The 14,042-nt window shown below is 42.0% G+C and overlaps 1 protein-coding gene across 2 annotated transcripts in view; it reads right to left on the reverse strand.

The window, feature by feature from the left end:
* The window catches only part of RGS6 (regulator of G protein signaling 6), a 275,173-nt gene that overhangs the window by 96,468 nt on the left and 164,663 nt on the right, over nucleotides 1-14,042 (reverse strand). For both annotated transcript variants that reach the window (XM_072038829.1, XM_072038830.1), the window contains exon 7: nucleotides 3,174-3,273. In XM_072038829.1, coding sequence (XP_071894930.1) covers nucleotides 3,174-3,273 — 100 coding nt within the window. The remainder of the gene's footprint in view (nucleotides 1-3,173; nucleotides 3,274-14,042) is intronic.

The following is a 14,042-nucleotide window of genomic DNA, read 5'->3' on the forward strand; positions in this document are numbered from 1 at the left end:
CCGATGACCCTGTCTGTGCATGGATCACTGCACTACTCAATACCTGCCGTCAGTCAGCCTTTCCTTCCCTTTGTCCATCATGCCAGTGCTGTTCTCTACACGTACTGGGCAATCTCTTTCAGGTACCTGCACGCAGATCTCAAACGGTCTGGTTACATCTTAGTTCCACTCTCTGCAGTTTGCCTGCAAAAGCGAAGACTGAACCACGATAACGGTGTGACGTGCCTTCCTTTGACTGACCTACTTTTAGCCAAAAGCCAGGGAAGAGGATACACAAATCTACTTCTAATGCAGATTAAAACGTGCCTTTGGCACAGCATCCTCACACAGACTCATCATACATTCAAAAAAGGTTTTTTCATCCTTCTCCTAGACTCCTGTTGTCTAGAGAGGACCATTAATGATAATTCCCTGAGGCTCCTTCTCCTTGTGTTGCAGAATGCTTCATTCATAACTTAGGCATCTGGACAGATGAAAGCAAAACCGAGACAAGTGGTTCTTTCCCTAGTATTCAAACTTTAAATCAAACACCCACTTTGCTGTACTATAAACAGAACTGCAGGTTTAGAACACCAAGGTGCTGCTGTACTGTTTCTTTTTGTTTAAGATTTTACATTTCTCCTGTGAGAATCCATTACAATAGAAGTGTCAAGCAAAAATAAACCTCTGTTAATCACAGTCACTGAGAACTTGCCAAGTAAATCATGTCTCGACATTGCTGTTCTACTTTTCAGGTAAAAAAAATAAATAAAAAATGAAACAAGCGTGCAAGAATGCCAGAATCAGGAAATTAAGTTCTTCCCAAGAGGAGGGCTGTAAAGGTAGGCCCAAGGATTTTTCGAAAACACAAGCTCTTCTCTTGTGTTCATGAAATTTAACGAAACTAGAAAAACACTAAAATTGAGTATCCTATGGACATAAGAATAATTCAGGTTGCAAGGATTCCTTAGAGGTCACACCGAGTCCCACCTCTACTCAAAGCAAGGCCAAATGCAAAGCCAACAGTGAAATCAGATACAGATTTCTTCTGGTTTTGGTCAATAAGAAAGCAGGTGTATGCATCTGAAGGGAGAAGTAAGAAAAGGAGACACCTTTGGGCTTTCAGCCAAGTCATTATTTTCCCATACTTTTCAAACTCAGAGGCTTCATGCACTGTGCAGCACATCACAAGGGAACTGCCTTCAAATCACCTGAAGGGAGTGTTACTGAGCTTGGTTCATTCCAAATTTAAGAATTTGCTGTGAGCTTTGGAAGGAGGTTATGTTTTTATTTTCAGATTTTTGCTATTCCCTGCGCTGTTGAAAAGCAGCCATTTGAAGGTGATGCAGCTGCTGCTCCAAGAGAACAGTCAAAAGGGGCAGGCACCACCATAGCAGGGTACTGCCAACCTGGGTGCTACCTAACAATAATCACTTCTTCAAAGATGCTGTGAGGTCTCCCATCTTTCTTTCTTTTTCTTTTTCCTTTTTTTTTTTTTTTTTCCTCTTGGGTAACAGATGGCAACTTGATAACTAGATCAACCACTTAATCAATGTTATGAATATTAACAGGTATACTAGAAACCTGTTTTAGTTGAGTAAACCTCAAGACATCCAGTTTGCATATTGTAGACTATCATTTATGGAATGAATTTGCAAACCAGATATACGGTTGTTTTCCCCATGAACCTTCAAGAACAGCCAGCTCATACCTGCTCTAGTCATTAGCTGCAATTTATCAGTTTTCACATCTCATTCCAAATTCATGTTTCTCTCCCAGAGTAAAGCCCTAATCCTGCAACTGTCAGTTATATTGAGTCACCACCCTGAAACCAATTTCAGACATAAGAGCCTGTTGCTCAATAAAAAGGGATTAACTGGACTGAGCCTTATTTAAGTAAAAACCTCAATTTCCATATTCCCTGCCTATCCCCAAGAGCTTGGCAGATTTGTATTCCATTCCTGTAGCTTTAGTTGGATGTTATTTTCCTGATACAAGGATATCAAATCACACTCCTGAATGAATCAACACAGTTTCAAACTCTGCCCAATCCAACATTTTTCACAGCAAGGACGTTTCTGAAGTGCTTCAGCTCAGCTATCCTCCACTGCAGGGAACCATCTTTGCAGTTGCTTGACACCAGCTGTACTGCCAGTATTCCTGTTGACTACAGATATTATCCCATTATTTTACAACAGGATAAAGTACCCAAGAGCAAGAAAGATCCATTTGAACTGCCAGCTGTCTCTTGGTTTTTGGTGTGCGTTATTTTGCAATAATGCACACATGCATTCCTGCATTTTTAGTGATTGTTTGATTTTACTGAAGTGAAGATGCCACAGTAGCAGCCACAGAGAATGAAGTCCTTTAGTTTTCAGGAAAATAGAGGTGAAACTTCCCTAAACTGATGCATCACCATGTGTACCTCGCCTGAACTGCAAAGAATCTCTGCAGGACTGTGACAGTTATGTTTGCTTTACAACATAAATAAGATAAGTTTAAGGAGTATTTGGGTATTGGATATTGGACAGAAGTCTAGTGGTAGAGAGAAAGGAAAGTGCTTTTGTACTGCTGCCATGAATACTACTATAGAATTGGCAAAAGCAGGTACCGGAAACACAAGTACAAATCCCCCAACCATTTACACTACATCACCCTGAATAAACAGCACATAATAATGGCAAAATTCTTTGTTGCAGTAGCAACTATTCTGTCTGAAAATATGGACAGGAATGTTTTTGTACTGACAGCCATTTCCATCCACACTTTTGCACATACAGTTTTAACAAAATGTCATAGAAGCACAAAAGATATTTCACATTCTTGTACACACAACAAATCTCAGAAGTATTTGAGTATAAGTGAGAAAACACTGCTTCAGCTTTCTTTCCCCAGTTCTTCTCTAAAACAGTCCTATTCCCATCATATGGAATGACTGTGCCCGATGATACTGTGATAGACAAAAAGTATGTAACATACCTTTAAATATAACACAATGTAAGGAAATATCAATGTCTGCTTAAACAATTAGGCAATCTTGGTTCAATACTTCATGCCTAACAACAGTGTGGAAAAAAGCAGCAGAGATGGGCAATTTTTTCTTTCATTCCTTCTTTTTATGTGTGTTCAGTTTCTGTTTGCTTAGAGCCAGCTAGCACCAGCTCACACTCTTCTGTTCTAAGCAGGGTTCTTACCGGTGACGACACTGGGGATTTTAGACAGAAAGCTCTTGACAGTTCGGATGGGAACTCCACCTGTTTTGTCATCCTGCATTCTTGTGATGATGTCTTCAATCTGTCAAAAGGAAGGAAAGACTTAGTGGTTTATGCAAAATGGTGAATGTTATGTCTATATAACTTGATTGCTTTGGAGCCCGGCTGATAGGATGGGATTAAATATGGCACATGTTACTGTACAAACACAGACCTAGAGAAACAGCCATCATCTCCCAAATCTAAATCCTGAGACAACAGGGTTCAAGACCGGATAGAAATATGGTGGTACCAGTGCACTGACAATCCTGTTGCAGTCATTCTTTTTTGCTGACCAGCAGTGATAGACATGAACACATGTTGTTAGGTCTGCAGGTGAACTAGGTTAGACTCCATACTGCAGTCAGCTTCAGGAGCTTTTACTATCACCAAGTCTGATAGCAGAAAAACAGATATCCTCTTGTCAGAAGCAAAAAGGCCACATGCAGCAGAAAACTCAGGAGGAAGGATTTTTTTCCTCCCTCTCTTCTCTGAAAGAATATTTACAACCAGCTGGCTTGGTCAGCCAAAGGCCCTCAGGCCCCAGGCCCAGCCCCTGTGAGCAGCCCGGCCACCAGAAGGGTGACTGCACTCCAGCTAGAGTCCGGGCTCACCCCACACCTGGTTTTCTTAAACTACAATCTTCCCTTCCAGGACCGTTTCTCCCTTTCTCCTACATTTGCTGGAATTCTCAATATTGTGACCTGTAGATGGCTTTCATTTTCTGAGGAAAGGAGCTTAATATGTGAGCTCCTGCCCTTTTTTCTAGAACAGGAAGGGGTTTTGCTCCTTTTGAGGATACCCCCAAATCTACTTGGAGGCAACAACAAGGAGAACAAAAGGCTGAACCTCAAGCACAATGCAGAAATCTGGCGTCTGAGAACTCTGCTTTCAAGTCACGAAGGTCTCAGACACCCAACAAAAATACAGCAGAAGCTGTTGGCTCTCCTGTTAGCTCGCGTGGTCCAAAGCAGAGCCCGCTGCCCGATGGTGGCAGCAGCCCCAGGCGTTTGGGGCAGAGGCTGGCAGCGGTCACACAGAGAGCAAAGCCCTTCCGAGGGATCACACCTCCCATTGTTTTCCCAAAGATTTTCTCTTCACAGATGATGTGAAAACATAACCTCACCAGAAGGACTGTCTCTAGGAGGATGAGATGTGCGGGGAGCACAGCCCCTCTCTCCTAAACGCAGCTTGAGAGCTCCACCAGCTCCCTTCAAACGCCGAGGAGTGTTCTTCATTTAGATGTGAAAGTAAATTTGTTTCACAGACTCAACGCCTACATTTCCAAACAAGTTTAACTTCAAGTCTTCCTGAGGCGGTAAGAACATCTCCCTGCCAACTGCAGACGCTGCATTTGATCGCCGTGTTTTCAACCTCAGGCTATCACATAACTGAACTGTTCACACCTTGTTTACATATTATTTTTAAGTTAACACACGCCCTGAGCAGATTCTCAGCAGGAATGAAGTCACAAAGACAAAAATATCCTGAAAAATTCAGTCGACTGCTGAAGGGTGGGTTATCTGGGCGACCCTGCCTGAGCGGGGAGGGCTGGCCCAGATGACCTTGACGTCCCTTCCAACCTCAGCCACCCCGTGAATCTATGAGTCTGATCTACAGCCTGTTTGTCATAGAATAATGCTACTTTTGCCCGAACCCAAATGCTAGGAAAAATAATACATTGTTTTTTCCCTTTACCTGAACTTTATGCAAGGTTATTTGTTGATTTAATTAGTTTTTTTTCCACTTCAGGAACAACTGGAGGAGCAGCTGCTCCTCTCAGGCTCAACAATTAGCATTTCACAAGTGCTTCGTGCCTGACCTCAGAGCACCCCTGAGCAGGGCTCTCAGATCCTCTTGTCCCAAACCCTGCTCTACACAAGGCTACTGTCTTCCCTTGGATATGCTTGAATTGCAATCAGAGAGAGATTTTCTGAGGAAAATACTCTGGAATGAGTTCCCCGTCTCCATGAACACTTACAGATTTTAAAACACAAACAGTTTGTCCAAAAGTTGTTGGTCTCTTTTTTACTCCAGTAGAAAGGTCATAATTAAAAAAAAAAAAAAAAAAAAAAAAAGAAAAAAAAAAAGGCTAAAATAATTGTTTTGGTACAGGAAAATAAACTTCTTGCTATTTTGCTCACTGGAAGCCAAATAAACCACCAACCATGACTTATCTCATTCCAAGTTATAATAATTATGTCATCATAAGAAGAGTTCAATTTGAATAAAAATAAACATGTTTATATTATGTGTATATATACATAAAATAAATATATATATTTCCCTAAACCAGCCTCATTCAAAGCAATCAAGTTGGCACTGGTGTCTTAAATAGGACCACTAATTTGGGTTTCACTCACAATCATAAGACCCTATTGCAATTTTAAATCAAACCAAAACTGCCCTAGAGATGACTCATTCCCAAAAGGCTCTGAAAGCTGCTGCTTCCTCGTGTCTCCCAGCCTGACTACTAGCAGCTTCTGCTCTCTGTCCAAGGGTCAGATGTTACTTTTCTGCCTCCCTTTCTATTCATGTCTTTCTTCCCTCCCTGTCCTCTCATCCAATCCAGAAGCAACTACGTGCAGTGTCTTCCTACAGCACCCCTGCATTTGGAGTCTGTTGCTTGAGAGCCCACAGTGCTACAGGCTCTGCTTGCACTCAGCCTTCCCTTTCCCAAAATCCTTGCTGGTGTTTGCAAGCAGATTCCTGGACTCCTTGAAGGAACATTTGATGGTCATTTAATCCTTTCTCAAAATCAAGCTGAAAATGAGATATAAATATACATATAGCAACCTGGGACAAGTTTCTATTCAATCTACTACAAGGAGAAGAACTGACCTGCACCAGCCTCTTGTTTTTTGCATCCACCCAAAGATTACAGATGTTGCCATGCTGGATCCCAACACCCAGCCAGGTATGGAGATGTTTCTCAGAGTAAGCAACACAGAAACAAAGGAAAAATGTGATCATCTTAGAGCTTCAAGCGTGGAGACGAGTTTCTGCATATCATTAAATAAGCCTTATGTTTCCCTTTTTGGCCTTGACACAAGTCCTTGGACAGTTCGTTTAATCACACTAAGAGGCAGAAATGAGCAAAAGGTGTTCCTCCTATTTCTCACTTCCCAATAAGTGAGATGTCAGCACAGATAGGACCCTAGAGTATGTAGATTATAAGAGTTTACTGAAGCATCCAGTTATGCACTAAATCCCCAACACATCCTACTGCTGGGGGAATTTGCTAGTACGTATTAGACTTTCTTTTCCACTGAAAAAGTAGATTTATCAGGTGATAGACATCTCAGCTCTGATGATGGAAAGTCTCTTTTCCAAGGCAGGTGAAAATAATATATTACTTTTATTAACGTGTTATAAAAAAAATAGCAATGCAACAACAAATGTAATATTGTGGTTCCAGCCATCTCAGAAAAGGCTGACTGTAGATGAAAAGATACCGTGATGGACTCTGGAACAATAAACCATTTCTCTATACCATGCTCCTGGATGAAGTACGTTTCTACACTGAGAAAAATCCCATCCCACAAAGAGACCAACTGAAGAAAAAGGAAGCCAAAGCTATTAAAAAATATCACTGATTACACCAAATCTCTATATTTATTTATTAAGATTTTCAGGAGTTTCCAGAAGGAAATAAAGACTTCCATGATGCCAGTCATACCACTGATCACAGCCCGGCAATTCTGAGTCAGTGCCACATCACATCCCTAGTGTTACTGTTCGAAAAGGGAAAGTGACTCTTGACGTTGCAGTGGCTTTTCTTTCTCCCAGCACCAAATTAATGCAGGCACCCAGAAGGCAGTGACTGGTGTGCGCAGCCTCGCTGAGCCCTGGAAGCATGCTGCTCACCATCAAGCCCGTCCTTGGCCATGACATGCTGACAGAACAGCAAGTAACACATAAAAAAGAGAAGCTAACAGCTCCCATCCCATAAGATCCCCTGCTTAGACCCCCGTAACAGCTTACTGATGCTACCTGCCTGAGAACATGGTTCAGTGCTACTCAGCAGCTACCTCCTAATGATGTCAGAGGTCACCCCAATCCTCTTTTTCCAGCTCATTTCTGTGAGCCATTAGGAGAAGCAGTGCCCTTTTCATATGCTGCAGGCACGCACAGCTGCCTGCTTCTGAGTATTTGGGTACCCATGATGTTCCTAATTACAAGTACTCTGCTCTTGGGAATTCCCACCCCCAGCTAACCTGTGGCAGGACAGTGTGAGCATCACTCATCAGCACCACCATCGAACACACAGGGCTGGGCAGACAGCTCTGGGCACTGCCAAATACCCTCTTCACCCTGGTGGATGAGCGCTCTCATGAATATTGGCGGAGCTGGATGATACACAGGGGAATGGATCAATCTGTTGTGAGCCAGCACGCTGCTAACAATTATAAATACATTTGATCTTTTACTCATCAGAAATATGAGTTTAAAATAGATGATGCTTCTCACATTGCCATCCTCTACAGGGCCCGAAGGTGTCTCTGCCCACCTACCTGGCAGTGCTTGTGCTGCCGTGCCCCTTCCACCTGCTGGCTCCTGCCGGGCAGCCCCACGCACGGGCAGATGAGGAAGGCTGATTTGACAAGCCTTTGGAAGCCCACTTGCTTCACCTGTCCAGACAATTTCACTCTGCTCTACCACGGGAAAAGGACACTGAAAAAAGGGATGATACGCCTCCCTTCAGCACCCTCGAGGGAAAAAGGACAACCTTGCCTCTGAGACAGTGCTGGAAATCAGCAGAGCAGCACCGCTGGAGAATTGCTTTGTGACCTTCAGCAAACAGCTTCATCTGTCTTTGTCTGAGCCTCCCCTCCTGTACAGCAGAGATAATAACAGATTACAGAAGGGCACTGAAACTTAATTCAGTGGTGCCAGCGCTGCTGGGACATCGGATGCTACATGACTGTGAAAGATACGATCCCCATCTCTGACAACCTTTCAAAACCCCAACAACTGAAACAAAAGCGAAGTGTGGCAGCGCATGGATGCATCAGCTGGCAGGACCATTTGGCTCTTTCCCACATGAGTAATTTCCGATGGCTGTTGAGAGCAGGGGCAGTGATGCAACTTGTCCTCTTCCTGATCCAGCTTTTACCTCTCCTTCTTCGTAAATTTCAGAGCTAATTTTCAGATAAAGGCAGAGTATGCCACAGTTTCCTCATGCTTAAGTGTGTTGCAGGGAAGCCAGAAAAGAGCAACTACTTTTTTCAGATATTATTGGAGGGTGAAACAGAGCTGATAATGTCACCTTATGACTGCCAGTATACTTCAGCATTTTTATATATCTATATTGAATAGATTGAGAGGGTAGCAGTGAAGGAACGTATACAAAGGCAGCTGTTGCAACTGTCTGTATAGTGCTGCTACTAGAGCTACAGCTTCCCAAACCAAGAATCTACTTGCAGTCATCACATGGAAGGATAGGATTCACCCCAGGATCATCTAAACCAACGTTTAAGAAACTATGACCCTTTCTCAGCTGCTGAGGAGCAACACCAGGGTCTGGGGAGTACGCTTGCAACAGCTTTTTGATCAGTCTACATCTCCCATGGTATCGCCTACTTTATCAGCTGTGTGTGCACTGCACCCCTGGCTTGAATTATAAGAAAATGTAGTCATGGAAAACAGGAGCTGCAGCTATTCCCCTCGTGAACTATATGCACAGTTGGAAAATATGGTTTAATAATCAGAAAAAAAAAAAACCAAACCACAAAAAACACAAAAAAACAAAGCTTAGCAAATTAATTCCACAAACAGAAATTCTCCATATGACTTGAACTAATGTCATTTTCTCCCCCTGCAAAAATCAAGCTTTTTAGTCCATCAATGTTAACAGTTAAAAGCCAAAGATGTCAAACAATGTTTACCGAAGCTCCACTTTTCATTAAAAACATTTTGACAGACAACCCCTTGATGATTTCAATTTCTACATGAGTTATCATCACATGAAAGAGAAGGCTGTTTTGTAGCTTTGAAAGCTGCATAAAAATACTAAAAGTGAACTCTTGCTTATTGACCATGCAATTTTAATTGTAGTAATAAATGTTTGGGAGTCTGTTGCAGTTTAGAGGATAACAGAAGTTTCTTGTGAAGAAAGTGATCCATTTTCGACCATTCTTCTTATAGTTATGGTAAAAATATCACATATATGTATAACATCAGCTTCTTGAGCCATGTAGAGCGGAGCCACTCTAATCAGAAACCTTCTCAGGTCAGCTGCAAATTAAATCAAATATTTACTTTGCTGTGTAATCAGAAGTGTTAAGCTTTTTATGACTGCAGGAAAGTATCACAAACATCCAGGGAAGATGATGTGCATTTTAAAGCACTACATTGGAAGCCAAGTGGCTGTACAATTATCACTAAGGTGAGATGCAAGTCACAGTTCGGTAGAAAAAGTTATACCATGACTGCCAGACAGCACGTAATGAATATGGGTGGCTTTTGTGCCACTTCCTAACTATGCACACACATAGCAAACCTATGCACAGGTACATGCATGAAAGTGGAGACTGTTCTAGCCGGGAAAAATACCGCGCAACACTGCACCGTTATCATCTTAGCTCCAGCTCCAATGGGAATGTGCATTTTGTTACTACTGACGTTGTCTTTCTCCAGTTCACTGCATCTGGTTTATGCTGTTCTCATCTCTCTCCCCACCCTACTTTCTTTCTTTCTGTAGAAACTCAGCAAAAGGCTCCAGAACTAATAATCCTCCCTTTGAGGGGCTCACTTATAAAGTGCTTCTCAGTGCGCCTCAAGCTGAATTGGACAAACCACTTTGGTGAAAAAAGGCAGCAATTCAGCGCCCGTCCTGTAAGCAGCACTGCTAGGGGAGCTGAAGGTGCTGCCTTACCTGTGATGTTGGGATCTGTCAGATCGTGACAGCACCAAACCTCCTGCACCATTTCACAGAGGCCACCAGGCACCTAATAACATCTCCTTATGGGCAAACCATCTCCAGCAGAATTTGGCTGGATAATCCCAAAAGGCTCTTCAGTGACTATCTGCAGATGGGAAACTGAATGAAACCAAAGCCAAGGCATGAGATATGAAGAAAAAAGTTATGATTAGGAAACTACGGCTGAACTTATGTTAATATATTCAGCTCGGTCAATAACCAAGGGGGTTAGGGGAAGAGCACATGCTTTCTTCTGACGAGCTTTTACTGAAGTCACCAACTGCAGCGACTGGCAGCAGTCTGCTGCCTCACTGCCGACAGGGTCAGACGCACAAGTTGCCTTGGAAACACTAGAGATTTTCTTTTCTGTTGCATCACTGCACCTAAAACAAAACTATGCAGCTCTCCAGATTGTTCGCACGGTGATGAATGAAAGCGTGAAGGAGACGTGCCTACCACAGCCCGCATGTGGACTAACGCAGAAGTAAACTCCATACACGACACGAAAAAGCACCTTTTTGTGCCCACTCCCTCCAGGCACGTGCATGCAACCCCTAGTCGCTGGGGTGAAGCTCCTTAACCCAACCTCAGGACTGTCCAAAGGCAAAGCTGTGGCCCAGCTGCCATCTAGAACAACATTACACAAATTACTTCAATTAGCAAGTGCCACAATTAGGACAACAAGAGCAGTTTTAGTTCAACAGCTTTGATTCAGTAAGTGATTCTTTTGGGGGTTTAGCTCCTGAAGCCTGAACATCCCCTTGAGTTCTGGCCATGCACCAACCATCCTAATGCAAAACAAAATTGTGCTGAAACCTGGCTTTGTGCTGGAACAACTAAGAAAGCCCCAGGAATTGTAAACCCTCCAACAACACTGGGCTGAATAACGTGACTTGAGGCCAGTTTTTCAAGCCTGCTTAGAAGCAGGAGTTTTAGGATCACACTAGATGCCATGAAGTAAACAACGGACAAGGCGACACCACAGCTGAACAGCCACAGGGAGATGCTGGCTCCGGCATTGATTGTCAAGGCTCACGTTGGATCCAGGACATCACTCCCTCCCCACTGTGGCTGGGGGGCACCAGCAAGGAGGCTGCAGAAATGCACTCTGTGGGACCTGAGATAAGGCTGTCACGAGCACAGACATGCCCGTTTGTCACCCAGCAGATAGCACTCACAGCCCATGCTTCAGACTATGGGCAATACTTAATCGGACCTTCTGCTGCCACTGCGTCCTTGACCCAATTGTCACTGCTGCCTGCCAAGCGTACATTCATTTTTTAAACCAAACCTGGAGTGGTGTATGCATGACCTCTCGCTCCTGTGATGTTGAACTACAGAGTGATAAATGCAGTGCTTGTAGAGGAAATTCTCTTTTATCTAGAACGTCAAATACAAGGCCCTTCCGGATGAAAAATGTTGGACTTCAGTGGGTCACCGATCCGTTTCCAGAAAGGAACTTGCAACTCCTGATACAAATTAAGAGCTGGTTACAAAATGCACCTGAGATACTTCAGCCCAAATCCCCAAAGTCAAAGAGACTTCCACGTGTACCCTCCCAGTATCATATATACATTAGAAGTATTTTATTTGATTAAGTGCATCATTCATTGACATAGCATACAAGTCAAGAATAAACATAAAGCAGAAGAAGGTGGGGATAGAGCTTGTGGCTGTCTGATCAGAGTTTTGGCATTGCTATTGTTGTCTTAAATTCTGTGCACTGAATTTAATTTAAATGTCATTGAATCACCGCAGATGCTCAAAGACCACCAAGCTCTCCCTTTTTAATTCAGAAATATATATTTTTTAAACTTCAGGTCACACACCCGAGGAAGAGTTTTGTGCCTACACCCTCCTAGATAGGCTGAAAGATATTTGTAGGGAAAACAAGGACAGTGCAAGTCATAAGACAGGACTCGTACATGGCAGACTCTTGTTTCAACCTGAGATCCAACAAAGCACTACCAACTGCAGGCAAAACCAGATGATGTTGTACAGTAAGAAACTGGAAACTATTACAATAAACTCAGAAATGCAGTGCACGACCATTTTCTCCTCATTTTGCAGGGCTTCCCAAACACACACCTAACTTTTCCCACTGTAACAAGGACACTTGAAGCCATTCAGAAAACAGTTCAAGAACTACTTCCAGTATGAAGCATGGAAGTTCGGTTTGTTTCTAACAGAAAAGGCAGGCACCAAATGTCAGCTGTTTGCTTGCCCAATGAATTGCTGAGGGAAACCATCCAGCACATCCCTTTCTTTCTTGGTAGGTGATGGGCTCCCATGGCTAAACTTAAGTAAATTATGCAGAAATATATATACGATGAACGTTTCTCTTCAAAGCAACAAAAAAGTACTTAGAGAATTGTGTTTTTTTTTGACTTTTTTGTTAAAGAAAAAAGTATTCCTCTGTATGTAACACCGTGGCACATAATACAGTGTGACAGGTCATTTAATGCATCATTTAACTCTTTGCACCGCAAAGTGCCGTACCACAATAAAGATCAGATTATCCCCCTCCCCAAACGCTCTGAAGTAGAGGCAAAGCAGAACAGACACCAAATTACAGGAAACAGAGGCAAACCTATTTGCCATCCTCAAGAGATCAAGTTTTCTGTTTCAGTCCCTTCCCACATGATAGTGTCACCTTATTTTTGTGCATTTATATCTAAATATATATATTATATAAATATATATAGGCAGAGACAGAGAAAAAAAAAGTTTGCCAGCCTGGATTTAAAGGTAACCACTGCGAAAGGAAATGCTATTTTCATCTGAATTTCAGAACTGAGGAAAGAGGGCTTTCTGAAGATTTCTGTTTGTTCAATAGTAAAAACGTAAAATTTGATTTCTTTTTTCATACCTCCGCTAACTGTATTTTTTCTTTGTATGGTAATTCCAATATATTTTTTATATAAGTGCCATTTTCATAGTGAGGAAACAACATCCGGTGATTTGGCAAATATTAAAAAAAAATAAATTAGAAATGTCCTACTTCATTCTCCAAATATGGAGCAGTAGTAAAATGAAAGGCTGGAACTGTAGAAGTATTACAGAAAATTGAAAATAAATTTGAGCATTAGTAAGACTCGATTTGATACTGTCTGACCAAAGTTACCTTAATTTAGGAATTTATTCAGATACAGTAAACTATGCTGACAGGCCAGTTTTCACAACTTAAAAGATCCAGAGCCTCTTGATCTGAGCTACTCAACTGCTTTGACCCTGGATTTTAACAGCAGCTATTGCTAAAAATGAAGGAAAAAAGAAAAACTCCCCCACAAAACTCAACAAAACACAGAACATCCCTGTACAACCCCTCCAAAAACAAACAAAATACCCAAGCCTCACAGATCACTAACTGGAAGACATGAATTTAAAATGCTCATATGATATGGTTCTCATGACGTGATCATCATTTTGGGATTCATTAAAATTTTAATGCTCTGCAACTCTCATTTATTATTCTAAAAGCAATTGGTTTGTTCCCCTCAGCAAAAAAGATTTCCAAATCCACCAACAGTTACAGGATCTACCAGAACACAATTTCAATCCTCACCATTGGTGAAGTTGTTTACTTCAAAATTGATTTTATGACTTATTCAGTGGTTCTGCTTCTATTAGCTCTGTCCTTTGGTAACAATAATCTTGTCAACTTACTTAAAGTAATACTTCAGCTGTGTACAAAAACACTTTGGAAAAAGACTAATTTTCATTGTTTATATTAAAAGAAATACGTCCATTTTCTTTTCCTGAAGAATTTCTTCCTTCTCTTTTTTTTTTTTTTTTTTTTTTAAATGGTGAATCAAATAACACATCACCTGAGCTAAACTTGGAGCAGCTGATGTGAGTGATGCCATACCTGTTTTTCCCTCATTTCAGAA

The sequence above is a fragment of the Anas platyrhynchos genome, chromosome 5, assembly GCF_047663525.1.
Source record: "Anas platyrhynchos isolate ZD024472 breed Pekin duck chromosome 5, IASCAAS_PekinDuck_T2T, whole genome shotgun sequence".
NCBI lineage: Eukaryota > Metazoa > Chordata > Aves > Anseriformes > Anatidae > Anas > Anas platyrhynchos.